The sequence below is a fragment of the Vipera berus genome, assembly GCF_964194415.1.
Source record: "Vipera berus genome assembly, chromosome: 2".
Classification (NCBI taxonomy): Eukaryota; Metazoa; Chordata; class Lepidosauria; order Squamata; family Viperidae; genus Vipera; species Vipera berus.
In genome coordinates this window covers 62,676,739-62,692,273 of record NC_138203.1, presented here as the reverse complement: position 1 = coordinate 62,692,273, position 15,535 = coordinate 62,676,739, and the positions used below count along the sequence as shown (strand labels likewise).

Below are 15,535 nucleotides of genomic sequence, written 5' to 3'. Positions count from 1 at the left end.
TTTAGATATGGAACTCATGAGTGAACTTTCTATCACAGCGATTTGTGCTACCAACTAGTGGGCTGAAAGTCAGCATGGAATCAGTTCACATTCTTCTAAATACCATTTAATTGTCTTGGTGAAAATGCATGGGTGTGAATCACTTGACAAAGGCATAACTGCAGTGTTTGGGAAACACATCTGCTGCTGCAGTCAATAAAAATTATATGGCATCTTAACTTACAAATAACTGTGATGGTGATAAGATACTGAACAATTTTTTCCCTGGCCACATCAATGGGATGAGGACTATTTAAGAGAGAACAGAATAAAAGTAAAGTTGCATGTTTTCCTGTTTGATAATAATAGACAATCTCCTGTGGCAATGCAGTAAAGTTGCACCCTAGAGCTAAAGCACAAGACCCCCAAAGTGTCCAGTATGTTGGCAGCAGCCTACATACTGTAAGCGGTCCCTAACCTTTGCGGCTTGATGGCCTGGCGGGGGTGAGGGGAACCAAGCCATGTGAGCGGCGGGCTGGCTTTCATGAACGCAGCTTGACTTGTATGACTGGTGGGAAGCAAGCACAGGCATGCACAGACATGCACGTGCAGGTTGACCTGTGCAAGTTATGCTGCGCGTGTGTGCACGCTGGCTCCCTGCTCCCGTGGCCCGGTTCTGAATAAGTCAAGTGGGCTACGGCCTGGGGATTGAGAACCCCTGGCCTATACAGGCTGATAATGATTTGCTATAGTGTTAGTTCCTTTTCATATACTTTTACAAATGACATAGACTTGGGGGTGGGGAATTTGCATGAATATAGATGTTCATTTTATGAGGCACATTATCCTTTTCTTTTAAATAGGGATGCTTATTCTCAAATAAATTATTAGCATGATTTTTGTGTGTAGTGCTCTCCAGTTAACTTGAACTAGGTACTTTCTCATCTGTCTTACTTAAAATCAGTGCTTTTTTTGTAAAATAAAAAGGTGCCGGAACTCACAGACGTCATACAACCTGCCTTGCCTACCCTACAAGGTTCCATCCAAATAAGGTGCCGGAACTCCGTTCTGAGCGTTCTATGAGAAAAAAAGCCCTGCTTAAAATGAAGGAAGGCCCCTATGTACTGGATAACCAGAAGAAAGGCAAAAGATAAATGTTTGTGTGTGTGTGTTTGTGTGTGTGTGTGTGTGTGTGTGTGTGTGTGTGTGAGAGAGAGAGAGAGAGAGAGAGAGAGAGAGAGAGAGAGAGAGAGAGAGAGAGAGAGAGAGAGAGAGAGAGAGAGAGAGAGAGAGAGAATATGAAGCTAATATACAGTATCTTCCAGAGCAACACTACAAATAGTACACCTACTGTTTAAGTGTACAGTATTGGACATATCCCCAGTCATTTCAGCTAACTTGTTTATTTCTGGATCCTATCTGAGTCAGTCACCGGAACAGAGATTTATTCTTTTGAGCTTTCAGACTTGTGCTGGAGCCCCTCCTTAGGAAATGTCTCTCTACTGGAATGTGTGCTTTGCTCTACTTTATGCATCATATTTATCTGCTGCTATTGGCTGTTGTTTCCTTGGGCTGCCAAGTCCTCAGTTTCTAAATACCTGATAAGCTACACACACACACACACACACACACACACACACACACACACACACACACACACACACTCACAAACTATTTCTGATAATATATATATCTACATTATGGTAATGTAAAGCAAAACTCTTGATGTTATTCATATTTTACTTAAGAGGGATAGTGTAAATACACAAATACACATGAATATAAATTCTTTGCAATTGTGCATTTCTAAGAGGAAAAAACCAAATTCCTTTAAGTAGTATTTCATAAGTAAGTTGGATTGGTTAAACTTTAGACTGGAAAAAGGTGTTCTGTATAATTTTCCTTGAATGGTTTGGTAAATCAATAGCTGTCTTTGACAAGTTGCAATTTTCCTGTTTCTTTTTATAGGTATTCTTAACTTTAATTGTCTTCTGTTCCACCATTAGACAAAACATGTTATTTTCTATATAGTGTGGGAAGAATCCAGAGAAAGAAATATTTTGTGAAATATTAAAAAGGTAGAATATATTTTTCCAAAGGAATAATGGGGAAGATATTTAAAAGGCAGAAACTTCTCCCTCCCTCCCAGCCAGAAAACTCAGCAGAAATCAGCTTTTAGAAATGCAGATTTAATAATCCATTCAGGAAGGTTGGGGCCAGGAAACTAGAAGCTGTGAGATTAGGAAGACAAAGACCTCTAAAATCTACATACCCCACCCAAACACTAAAAGGCATGACATTTGGGAACATAATAGGATTAACCCACCAATACCAAAAGGGGACACTCAGACTCAGGTCAAAGCACATGACACAGGAAATACAAAGCCTCAAACAGGAATAGAAAACAACCTCAAAAGCCCCAGAAAGTATAAAAACCCACCACTCCCAGCAACATGTGGTCAGCTTTCCCAGAGCCATGCTTCTGTCTGGATTTGCTCTTCAATAAACTCCAACCTTCTTTCTAAAGTAGTCTCCATTTTCTTTATTCCCAGCTTGGACTGGACCCTGATGAAGATTTTTCTTTCAACAATAGCCTGTGTGTGTGTGTGTGTGATTTTTCTTTTTTAAAAAATCCTGCTTTCATTTTGTCTTCTTTTTTAAAATATCGAAATATATGCCTGAAACTCTGGTTCTTTTTCTTTCCCTTTGTTTGATATCATTAACTTAACAACATTTTGTTGCTATGTTTACCAGATCTGTGGAACTGGAGATTCTGGCTTTCTGGAGGAATGGCTGAATTTTACTTGTCCAATAGTCTGCACATAGAATGGATCTTGAGATACATCGCACTTCGCTTTAGTACATTTGGACAAGAGGGTTATCACAACATGTGTTTAAATATATACTAAGAGCCTTTTCTCATTTGCACTTACCTATAGAGGGGACGCGGTGGCTCAGTGGGTTAGGACGCTGAACTTGTCGATCGGAAGGTCGGCAGTTTGGCGGGTCGAATCCCGAGTGCCGCGTAGCAGAGTGAGCGCCTGTTACTCGTCCCAGCTTCTGCCAACCTAGCAGTTCGAAAGCACGTAAAAATGCAAGTAGAAAAATAGGGACCACTATGGTGGGAAGGTAACAGCGTTCCGTGTGCCTTTGGCATCTAGTCATGCCGGCCACATGACCACGGAGACGTCCTCGGACAAGCGCTGGCTCTTCGGCTTTGAAACGGAGATGAGCACCGCCCCCTAGAGTCGGAAACGACTAGCACGCATGTGCGGGGGAACCTTTACCTTTACCTTATAGCACAAATATGCCCAAGCAACCTTTTTTCTCTCTGCTGTATTCTAATGATGTAGTCTCTGACTGAACCGTAGTTCCTAAGTTGTCCTTAAGTGTATTAGTGCTATATTAGTGCTTTCCCTTTCTCTGGCACAACTTTGATTACACATACAACCTGACTCACTTCCCCAACCATCAGTACCACAGTAGATGACTCAGGGGGGATGGTCAGACTATCATCTATTGGTCACATAAGGCTTTCTTAAACTTTCAAATGTAAAGTGAGATTTTCTGAGCGGCAGGATAAGAGAAATCCACTTGGGGAGACAACATGGATTAATTGTTTTCTGGATTAAAAAGGGAAAAAAGGAGGCTTTCAAAGATTTAAAAACTTTTGGCATATTGCTTACTTAACAAGGATTGGATGTGGAGTGCCATTTGAGAGAAAAGTATTAAGGATTTAGGAACACAAAATGGGGGGGGAAGGCAATTTGCTTTTTACTGTTTTTCTTGCAACTGCGACATTTTAAATTTTTGATTACAATATCACATTGGCAACCATCAGAAAGTGGCAAAAATAGCAGAGGGAAGGAGAGAATCACTAGTTCAACCTGCAGAGAGGCTAGTAAGGCTACAAGCCTCTACAACTTTATGTGAGCCTGCAGGAAGTCTAACAAGAACATCATTCATTTTGTTCAGTAGGCATAAATAGGATTGCACTGAAAATGACATTTTTTTAAAATTAATGCTACATCTGTAAATCTATCCTGACAAACCAAAATACAAAAAAAGAGTCACTTTTATTTTCCATTTATAGAACAGGGTATCTTAATGTTTTAAATTCCAGTTGGGCAAAACATATACATCTTTCAACACTTTTCCCCCACAGACATATATTTGAGAGCTAGTACTGAATTCAACTTGGGGGAAAAATAAATTGTGGGAGAACTTTTAATGCATCCCTATGAGAAGACTGTTTGTTTCCCTAAACCTAAAGTTGTTTCAGCCTCAAGAATTCCAAAGCATTTGACAACATTTCAAGATACCCAAGTAAGTACAGTATATTAGCCAAAGTTAACCACTGAATTTATTGATAACTGACATAATAAAGAGCAGTTTCCCCCCATTTAAAGATTACAGTGATATCAGGGATCAAATATAAGTAGCTAAGACTGCAGGTAGAACTTAATGATATACATAAATGATAAATATTCAATTAAGAATTAGTGTTTTCTTTTTTCCTTTTTTTGGCTGCTGTTTGATAAACACTTTGCCAAAAGTACCCATGTGTGTCTTTTAATAGCTCATTTATAACTCAGGTGTCAGTTGAATATCTGCTCACATTCATAATGAAACATCAAGGATCAAAATCAAGTCTGGTCAGCCGTTTTGGCTAAAATTTTCAATTGGAGACAGGTTATCCTGCACTTTGCCATTTTCACTGTTCTTCTGAAGTATCTTAATTTGATTTTCCAGCCTTAGAGTCCATTCATGTCGGAGCCTGGGAAAAAAGAACATACCGTGAATCTTTAGTTAAATGCTTTTGAAGTCTAGTTCTTTTGTGTAATGCTATTGATGTCCCTTTTCTTTCATCACCATTGCACTTGTCATGTGTTAATTTAGCATAGGTATCTCTCTGGCCTTCTGACTTGGGATAGATAGAGAATACTAATAGTATCACTCATCATCGGAATGAAGCTTGGTGACATTGCTAGATTCCAGAGGAGTCAAACAACTGGGAAAATGCTGTCATTAGAGATACATGTTGTTTCTCCTTTGGGTATTCTCTGGATGAAGCTTCAGCTCAGGGTTATCTCATAGGAAAAATAATATAGTACATGTATTGGAAATGACATCAAGGAAACTTATGGAAGCAAACTCTATTTATAGCACTCCATCAGCAGAACAACAATAACAAAATAATAATAAAAATTGAATGCATTTATTGAATCAAGAAGGTGTTATTTTTTAATCAAAGTGTTTATATGGCATGTTCCCATTTACCTCTTTGGGCTACTAATGTAATGTGTGCATAGAAAAAGTATTAGTGAAAGGGAAAATATTCCTTCTCACTATAAACCCTCATATTTTTGGAATTGCCCATTAACCACTTCTTGTCAATGTGTGTAGGAGTGGACCAATCCAGATGGAAGTATTCCACCTGATGGGACGGGAAGATCGGAACTTCTATGCATCTAATCCCTGGAATCTTGGCTGTGCATCTGAGATCTTCAGTGTGTGTAGGAATAGATTGGTACACTATTGTGGCAAAATATGCCATTTGGCAAGGTATCCAATATTTTTTTCAATTGTAATGAACATTTATATGTTTGAAATTGTGATGAGAAAAGAAACCATAGCTAAAAAACTATATAAGAATAAGAGTGAAGCTATTCTTGTTAGATTAGGTTTTCGCCTGAACTCTGGACATAAAATAAACAATATTTTAGGCCTGGAACAAGACATCACAGGACCCCATTGCAACCATTCCCCTGTTGCATACCCTGAAGCAAAATTATATTGAGAGGAGAGTGCACAAAAACCTCTGTTACTATTGTCCTTCTTGTTGAAAGATAGAGTTAAGCAGTGTGATAAGCACTTGCTTTGTCACTAAGCAGGCTTGATACTCTACCCGGCTAAAAACAAGATCTGCTTTTAACTAAAACAAATAACCCAAAACAGCAACAGGAGACCAACATGTTTCAGAGCAAGGCATGACAATCTAACATTAAAAGCATTTACAAGAATGTTTCTGGCTTCTACATGCACCCAAAGGTATTTTTAGAAATAAAAAATGGTGGATGGGTTCACAGCTAGGGATGTTAAAAGACTCAGATTTGGAGATAGAAGGTTCTGTTTCCCTGTAGACTAGGCTGAAGTAAACTCTCCAAATTAGAATGGATACAAGAGGTCCCTAGGTGATATGGCCTGTTTTATCTGGAACATCATGTCTAGAAGAGCTCGAATTGCTTCTGATTCAAGGGATTTACTTCTGGAAACAACTGAACTGGGCCCAGAATTTTGAGGGATGTGAATTTTGCATAACCCTGATTGCAGCTTGGTGGTTTGTTTGAAAGTGTGATTGGTTTCTTAGGAAAAACACCCACATGAAAAGAAGTTGAAGAAAACATGCTGTTAAATTATAGGAAATAACAGACAATAGCCTCATCATTTCACTTTCTGGTACTTTCAGTGTTTTATGATTGCCCATACCCAACATGACAGCTGTTTTGTGAAGAAAAAGACTCCCTTGGCAGCTTTTGTGAGGGAATTCATGATATTTCTCTTAGTTCCAATCATGCTTACCAGATTGAAAAGGTTGTGTGTCCCTGCTGCACAGTTTTAGTAGGTCTCTGTGAATTTAACATAAAGTTCTGCAGAGAGATCATCAGTGTCTTTGGCTGAACATACAAGCTTCCTTGAAACTGGGTGTTCAGTTAGCGCACAGCCGCATTAAGCCCACTTCAGACTTTTGTGTATTATATGCAAAAGTCTTCAGAGGGTCTGTATGCAGAGACCCCAATCTGCTTCTAACCCTTAAATGTGCTGGGTGAACTTTTGCAGAGGGATATAATAATTGCTCAGTACAACTATTTGTTCTCTGATTGATTCATTTAATGTCCCAGTATACATAGTATGGCCTTTGATCTAGCCCTGTGGTGGCGAACCTATGGCACGCGTGTCACAGGTGGCACTCAGAGCCCTCTCTCTGGGCACGCGCACCGTCGCCCCAGTCCAAGGCCTTCAGCTGGGTTTTATAAACCCTTTTTGCTTTAGGCCTCTGCTGCCGTATGCAAAAAAGAAAAAAGTTTCAATCAATCAATTTCAACTTCTCGCGGGGAAAAAAAAGATCTCGCAAAGTTGGAATTGATTGATTGAACTTTTTAGTCCCACCCAGTCTACCGTTACCACTGCAGCCACACCCACCCAGTGTGCCATGCCCACCCAATGGGCCACGCCCACCCAACTGGCCACGCCCACCTGGCACCCAATGATACATAAGTGGGTTTTGGGTTGCAGTTTGGGCACCTGGTGTCTAAAAGGTTCGCCATCACTGATCTAGCCTGTAGCAAATGTGGTATTCTCAAATACTATTCTAATCAGTTAGCAGTTTTTAAATTCAAACCACACTCTTCCATTCTCCCTTCTCAAATATTCTTTATTAATTATACAGGAGACACTAAGAGATATACTTTCATTTAGATTGTTAGTTGTTCATTCATTAGTATCAACTATGGACGAAAGGGAAGAGAAGGCAAAGTCTCATCTCCCCAGTTCAAAGTATACTTTTAAGAGCTTGCCAAAAATTGGTGTAGGAAACTAACAGGCATTATTTAGCTGCTACTGCAATTTTGGATGGGGATGTATTTTTTTAAAAAAAAAAACAACAGCAACAATGGCCTTGTTTATTCTTACTCTTCAGTGTAACCAGTGAATTCTTTCTTAAGCCGTATAACATTCAACTTACATCTTTGTCTTTTATTATAAGCCTGGAAGCCCATAAAAGTTAATAATCTGACTTCTGATTTCCAACAGTTTTCTTCCTCAGTAAAAGAGGCTTCTGCTTTTTTGTACATAGTAACATGTTTTCAGTTTTATTTTGATGATGGTTATAAGCTTAGAGGGACGCAATGGCTCAGTGGGTTAGGACGCTGAGCTTGTCGATCAGAAGGTCGGCAGTTTGGCGGGTCGAATCCCGAGTGCCGCGTAACAGAGTGAGCGCCTGTTACTCGTCCCAGCTTTTGCCAACCTAGCAGTTCGAAAGCACGTAAAAATGCGAGTAGAAAAATAGGGACCACTACGGTGGGAAGGTAACAGTGTTCCGTGCGCCTTTGGCATCTAGTCATGCTGGCCACATGACCATGGAGACGTCCTCGGACAAGCGCTGGCTCTTTGGCTTTGAAATGGAGATGAGCACTGACCCCTAGAGTTGGAAACGACTAGCACGCATGTGCGGGGGAACCTTTACCTTTACCTATAAGCTTACTTTATTGTGAAATAACAGGCATGGCTGTTTTTTTCCCAATATCATACTTCTTCCCTCCTCTAGAAGTTCCCTAACTGCCCATTCTTGCTGTTTTGAAAAAGCTCAGGATGAGGAATTTGTTCCCAATGTCTTCACTTTGGGATTAATTGAAACAGAGAAACCAAAGAGGGATGAATAAAAGACAAATACAGTATTCTCAGATATTTCTTAGTCACCATACAGCTAAGGCAACTGGAAGACATTGTAGGAGAAGTTCAGAAAAATGCTCAAACTATATTTCTCAGATGAAAAAAAAATGGTTATAAAAATGGCGAAGACATGTTTGGTGAAAGGCTGCTAAAAGAAACTGAGAATAAAACTTCCATCAGAGAAGCAGCTACTACAAATGACTAAATTTCTCATTCAGTCTTATAATCTCTGTGGGTCCTGTTGCTTAAGAAGTGTCATCTTTCTGAACCCAAAAAACTTGTTTTTGCTATTGTGCTGCCTACTTTGGAACATTATTGCTCCTGAAATTAGATTAGCACCAACCTTGCTGGCTTTTCCCAAAGTTTGGAGACCTGGATGTGTTGTCAGCCATGGCAGTTAGACTCTTGGTGAGGTTGTTGGTTTGTGGTTAATTGATTTGTCTTGATTGCTAGTACATATATTGGCTTTTGCATTTTGTATTTGGCATTTAAGTACCTTTAGATATCCAGAGCTACCACTCTGAGATGGTAGGCGTATACATTGAATGAACGAATAAAGTTCTGCCTTCTTCTGTGAACATCCAATTCCCATCTTTATTTTTCAATATCAATATTCATATGCATTTTTGCTGAACTGCCCCCCAAATGTGAAAGGCAAAATATTGAGGAGAAAATAGATTATTAAAAAATGTGTACAATCTTCTAATGGCTTCCAAACTCTAGCATTAAAAAAAAACCTTGGTGATTTGTGACAGTAAAATGTGAGCGTGTTAGCGATTTTGTAACCAGTCATTTCCCTGTAGTTGTGATCCTAGATATGTATTGCACTTGTGGCTCAATTGGAGGAGAATGAAGATGGTTTTAAACATACAAGAGGAGAAAAGCTCCAGGAATAGCACAGTGAATCTCTGGGGACAGAGAGGATGATGCTTGGACTGATTCCAGGAACTAAGAACTGAAGTGAGCCAAGAGTTCCTGCCAAGAGCAAAACAATTTGCACATGAGTTCTATCATGTCTTAGTGTTATATTCCAAGGAAAATAGCAGCTTTGCTGCTGTTTGTAATAAATAGCAGAGTCCAAAATAAACTTGCTAAGTGCAGACAACAGCATGAGGTCAGTCAGATGTGGAACAGTTACCATAGTAGTAGAAACCAGTGCTCTGGAACTGCTCTAAGTGTTGCAGACCTGAGGTATGCATAATTACATTACAGTAGCAAAGAGTAAACTTATGCATATATCTTTGGGAGTTGGCTCCATTTAACTTAGCAGACCTTAGTCTACATGTAGTCTGTATCACCATTTTAGCTGATTGGATTGGCAATATATTTGGCATTTCTATTCTGTGTCTCAAGTTATCGTCTCTGTGAAAATAAAAGCAATTCTTGACTAGTTGCCACAAATCTGCTTGGAAGGTACTTGTGGAGGGGCCCTCAAATACATTAATATTTAATGCCATTTATATGATTTTATTTAGATAAACCTGCCTTGGAAATCTGCACATTATCTTCCTGAAATAGAGGTACACATTTACAATAGGGCAACGTTATTTTAACACTGCCATCTTCCAGATGACCTAAATGTCATAGAATAAATGATGGTGCCTTGCAGAAATATGTAAAGGATCATCAATACGGATAAATGAATCAAGAAGTGATTGCTTTGGGGAACAGACAGTATATCAGCAATTCTATTGTTGGCCTTTAGGCTAGCATATCATTTATGTAAAGCACCCCAAAGATATATTTGTCCAGGTCCCCCCAGAAAGAAATTCTGCCTTTCTTAGCCAGAGTAGTCTGTTTCTGAAGTGAGTTGCTTAGTTGAATATAGACTAAATAAAAAATATTAGATGTACCCAGTTTGAAACCTATAATACAGCTTTGCTAAGCAGGTTGAATTTAATGCAGATAAAACCACTCACTTATTTAAAGCACTTTGGTGCAATCGAGAATCTTCATCTTCTTTTTGTTTGGTATATGTTTCAATTATTTTTTCCCAAAATTTCTTCAAGCCATGAGCATCACAGATTACTATGGGATGGCGGTTGGAGCCAATGAAGATGTCCATGTTCTGAAAAGCAATTCAAAAGTACAAAAGAGACAGCACTTTTCTGACTGCTAAAATAATAATTCATGTTCCAAGAAAATAGCAAGTCTTTCCCTTTCCTCCATTATAAAATGGCTTACATAAAAGCTTTTGGTGAAAATAACTTCCTACATTAGATTCTACTTAGATGAGCTATAATATTTAAGCTAGAGTTTTCTGAGTTGGTTTGACAAAGGATGTTATGCTTCAGCTCACACCTTCTTAGTTTTGTTTGCAGAGAAAGTAACCTATATATTGTTCTACAACTACAGTGAGTGATACTGTGGAACAAATAAGAGGTGGGCTCTACCACCAGATAGTGCTGAATATCTCAACATGCTAAACATATTCTAACATCAGTTTAATTCAGGGCTTTTCAACCAGTGGTATAGGTACCACCTGTGGTGAATTGGCACCTAGCAGGTGGTAAGCGACCATCCTAGAAAACGTAGTGGGGGAGGGGAATGAGCTGAACGGGTGGTAGCACTGCAGAAGCCTGAGCGAGAGATGGCTGGAGCTGCAGGGCTGTCAGGGCTCAGTGGAAGTGCAAGGATCAGCGCCAGGCTCCAGCTGGAGCTCGGTGCTGATCCTGGTGCTTCTGCTGAGCCCTGAAGAAGCACCAATCAGCTGGAAAGCAGCACTGATCCTGGCACTTCTGCTGAGGCCAGAAGAAGCGCCGATCAGCTGGAATTGTGCAGCATCTCCAGGTCTTGTGATTTACATTCAGATGCTTGGCAACTAATTCATATTTATGATGGTCACAGTGCCCCGGGGGGGGGGAAATAAAAACCAAACACCCCCCACCTCACCCCTGCTGCCAATCCTCAACAGAAATGCTCACAACAGTGAAAACCTCGGACAGGAGGAAGAGCGCCACCAGGCGGGCAGTCAGGTTTCTTGCTCGGCTGTGGCTTGGGGGGGCACTTTTTTCAGTGCCATTGTAGTTTCGAACAGTCACTAAGCGAACTGTTGTAAGTTGAGGACCACCTGTACTTCATCACTTTTTTCCTTTTTTTTTTGGTCATCAAGTTTTTGACACCTTGCAAGGCGACTGGTAGTACTCGAATGTTGCCATATCCTAGAAGTGTTACAATGGGTGAAAAGGTTGAAAAGCCCTGGTTTAATTGATAGTGTGGGCTGGTTCTCCTTCTTGCACCTAGGATTGTATATTCTTATTGTTTCTGAGTGTTTTCGGGGAAGCAAGATAATGTTCATGGTATTTCTCACATAATTATCAAAGTGCACGAAAAGATCAGGAACTTGTTATTTTGTCTGTAAAATATTGTTATTTTATTTCTGATTGTGTCTCTTTGATATGTATGAGCACAACAGATTACATTCACGAAGAAGAATAACATTATTGCTGCAGTCATAAACAGAATAATGAATAAATAAAGGTAGTTTCTTTAAAGTTTATAGACTGTTCTAAACTGGATTCAGTAGAACGTCATCCAAGGTAAATTCTCTGTTAGCCATTAAAAAAATATAATAATAGTAATGCAATCATTTTTTAAAAAAAAAATTCTGAATATTTCAGGAATTATTTGAACTGCAAGTAGATACTATTGTGCTGTAACTATAGGTGGCAAATTCATGTAAACAGTTTTACATCGTAACAAGAGTGCTTCTGTGCTTTTCTCTGGATAATATATTTTGTTTTCAATCTTCCCAGTTTTGTGTTTTTCTTTCCCCAATGACAGTCAACCATCCTAGGCAATTAAGCATGTGCAGACATCAGCACTTCTGTAAAACTAGAGCTTTATTCACACATGTCAATATCTCCCCCTTGTGTCTGCACATCTGCCAACACTAGCCATCTGGTATCACTTGATCTGCAAGATGCTTCCAGATTGAGGGCTTTTAGTTCTATCCACCAGCTGAAGAGTTGCTCAATATCTCTATCTTTTCTTTCCCAAAAAACATTTTGTTTGAAAAGAAAAAAGATGGGACAACCTTAAAGCTGAACAAAAAATGGGGCATTTTTGCACTTTAGAAAATATCTAGTTCAGAGACACCAATGGCATCAGTTTTCTCTACAAACATTTGTGGCATTTGGAGGTATAAGTTTCTTTCTCTTCATATAGTTCTTGTTTGTGTTACTTCTATTTTTGTGATGATTGTTCAAAATAATAAAATAAATCCAGAAACTTAACAAAAAAGAAGAAAAGAAATAATTTCATTTAAAGTTCCAGTTAATATTCCATTCCCCATGGTAAATGCTTAAAGGAACTTAAGTATGGCACTTTTTAAACAAAACATTTGCATAATATCTTTGATTCATGCTCTTATTTTGTCAATACCAAGCAATTGGTTTAATTTCAGACAGGTGACCCATTCCTACGATGAATGGCTGTTTTTCCCCCCATTCAGTCATTCCAAATTAATTAGAACCAATAAGTGGAAATAAACTAAATATCTTAAACTATTCCTGCATGTAATATTTAAGAAAATTAATTTGTTTTATATATAAACCCATAGCGTGTAAATGAAACAAGCCCTAATATGGTAGTTATTAAACACTGATGAATGGAAAAAACTATTTGTCTAAGCTTAATTTTCTGATTAAATTTCCTTCACTAAGTTTCTTTCCACTTCCCTAAAATGGAGAGCAAACATCTTTGAGTTATATAATTTGGGAAGTAATGTTTTACATATTATATATTTTATATGCATTTTTAAAGGCAAGATTTTTTTATTGTGATCTTGTAAGATTCTACTCAGAAGTAAGCCTTACTGAATTCAGCACACATTTACTCCCTACTAAATGTTCATAACTGCAACTCACAGCTCAATTTCCCTTAGCTTAAGTCTCATTTAATTAGTAATGTTTGTTACCGAATAAATATGTAGACCATTATGAAATTGGTATACTTTTATTAGGACTAATATTCTATCTTCAACAGAATCTCAGTGTTTCCAGATGAAGCAGGTATTTTGCAAAGAATTTTTACCTCACACAATATCTCAATATAGGAAAGTGAGGAGTCTGTGGTTATGAAATAACATCTCAAATGAATTTTAGCTCATTTATGGGCAATTCACTACAGACTTAATCAGACATATGAATACTACAATAAATGGATCTTGTTTCTATATTAGATGCAGACTTAGATTGAAGCAATTATATGGCAACATTGAGTTATTTATTTATAATGATTTCATTAAGCTGAACAAATAAATTCCATATTCTTATTAGTATGCTGAAGCTGTCATATTCGTAAACATATCCTATGGAGACATCAAGTGTGGGATGATAAAGTTTAGTTCTGTGTTTAGTAACAACATATCCAAGTGTTTCAAACATCAAAGTATCTTAAACAAACCAATATGCTAATAAAAATCCAGAAATGTGTAAAACAATATGTACTAGATTGTGTTATTAATTGTATAAGTTTAACAAGATGTCAGTTACAATGCTAAGCATTGCAATTTACAATAATAATAATAATAATAATAATAATAATAATAATAATAATAATAATAATAATAATAATAATAATAATAATAATAATAATAATATATTTAAAAATTAAATGCTTACTTTAATCATAGAGAAACTTCTTCTTTCATCTGGCCTTTTGGAAATACTTTTTAAATGTGTTAGTTTTACCTTTAGGGTCTTCTCTTTCTAAAAACTCAAAGTGGCTTGGGTGAGCTTCAAATATCTTTTTCTTCTGTCACTCATTTTTTATTTGGGTTTGATGACATGGCTATTTTTGAATCATTTCAACGGAGGGGAAAGAAATTAAATCTCCTTCTGTGAGATCTACAACATGAGGTGGGATTGCCAGACAGCTACAAACCATCAGCTCTGACTGCCACATTTGATCTATGCTATAATTTTCTGGCAAGTGTCACTGATGTCATAATTTGGCTCAAGGGAAACAGTTATTCTTTGACAAATGCAACATCTTAGGAACATGTTGCCACGTGACTAGCAAGAACAGGACACCATCATTTGAATAAATAAGAGACCTAAATACTCTATGTTGTATAACATTGGTTTGTTTTAAGACTGGGTTACTTGAATAAGCTGGAAGAGTGATGGCACTAAATCTTTTGATCTAGTCTTTGATAAGAAAACCTAGCTGGTTTTTGATAAGACTCCAGCCATTCTTTTTATGCAGTAGTCAAGGAATTTGCACTCAACAGCATCCTTGAAACTTTTAAGACTATGAAATAATGTGTAATATATATTTTTCCTCTGTTGAAATGAGAACTAGAAAGTTTTTCTTTGCTGTGGTTTCTGAAATTTCTCAAAATGAGATGTTTCCTTCTCACCATTTTAAATAATATTCCGACATCTTATAGAATAAACATCTTAGAGCATAAGATTTTGTAAGCCAGAGCCTGTAAGATTCCTTATTATTCTGAGTAGTAGAGTAAAATAATTAGCCTCATGGAAAAGCACCAATTATAAAATGTCACCCTTCATGGTCCACCACCGCATCCTTCATTTATAATATTTCTTTCAGTAGACTTTTCAGAGGTTTTTTTTTGAAAGCAAAAATTATTGTCATTTTTAAAGATTTTTTGTCCTGCCTTTATTATTTGTCAAAAACCAAAATCTGAACTCTGATTTGTGAACAAGAAAAGGTTCATTCTCCTTTGTTTTTACTAATAAATGAATAGTTTATTACTTCTAAATTGCAGTAGTAAATTCTTGAAAGATTCCCCCAAAGAAAAACAAGTTCACTTAAATGTCTATATTTTTTTAAAAAAGGTATGGCTTGTGTAGATATGCTTCAAATACTCCATTTTTGAATTTAATACTTGTATTATTTCTGCAATGATATAAATGTGTGCATGTATGCAATACAAAGTTATTTCAGTGAATGCATCCAGTGTAGATTTTGTTTTTCCCTGACTAGTGCTAGAACTAAACTTATAGTCCTTTCAGAGGGCAAAAGTATTGATGTAGAAGAGATTGGACTGGGACTGTAGAGACCAAGTTCAACCCTCTCCACAACCATGAAATTCATTGGTTGACTTTAAGCCAGGGATGCTCTTTCTCAGCCTAGC

General features: G+C 37.7%; 1 protein-coding gene across 1 annotated transcript; it reads right to left on the bottom strand.

Moving 5' to 3' along the window:
• Nucleotides 1–3,184: 3,184 nt before the first annotated feature.
• On the bottom strand, nucleotides 3,185–14,306 carry LOC308664376 (protein FAM240B-like). The gene is made up of 3 exons (XM_081321587.1): nucleotides 14,055–14,306; nucleotides 10,350–10,498; nucleotides 3,185–4,756 (listed from the first exon to the last, which is right to left on the bottom strand). Exons 1-3 carry the CDS (start codon nucleotides 14,061–14,063, stop codon nucleotides 4,636–4,638), a joined length of 279 nt encoding a protein of 92 aa, XP_081177713.1. The 5' UTR covers nucleotides 14,064–14,306; the 3' UTR covers nucleotides 3,185–4,635.
• Between the last annotated feature and the right edge of the window lie 1,229 nt (nucleotides 14,307–15,535).

Bases quoted from the DNA above. Each gene is read 5' to 3' on its own strand.
- LOC308664376 (XM_081321587.1), bottom strand. The intron at 4,757-10,349 runs GTGAGTGGTTTT...CTTTTTTCCCAG, and splicing joins CACCAAAGTGCTTTAAATAA to GCTCCGACATGAATGGACTC.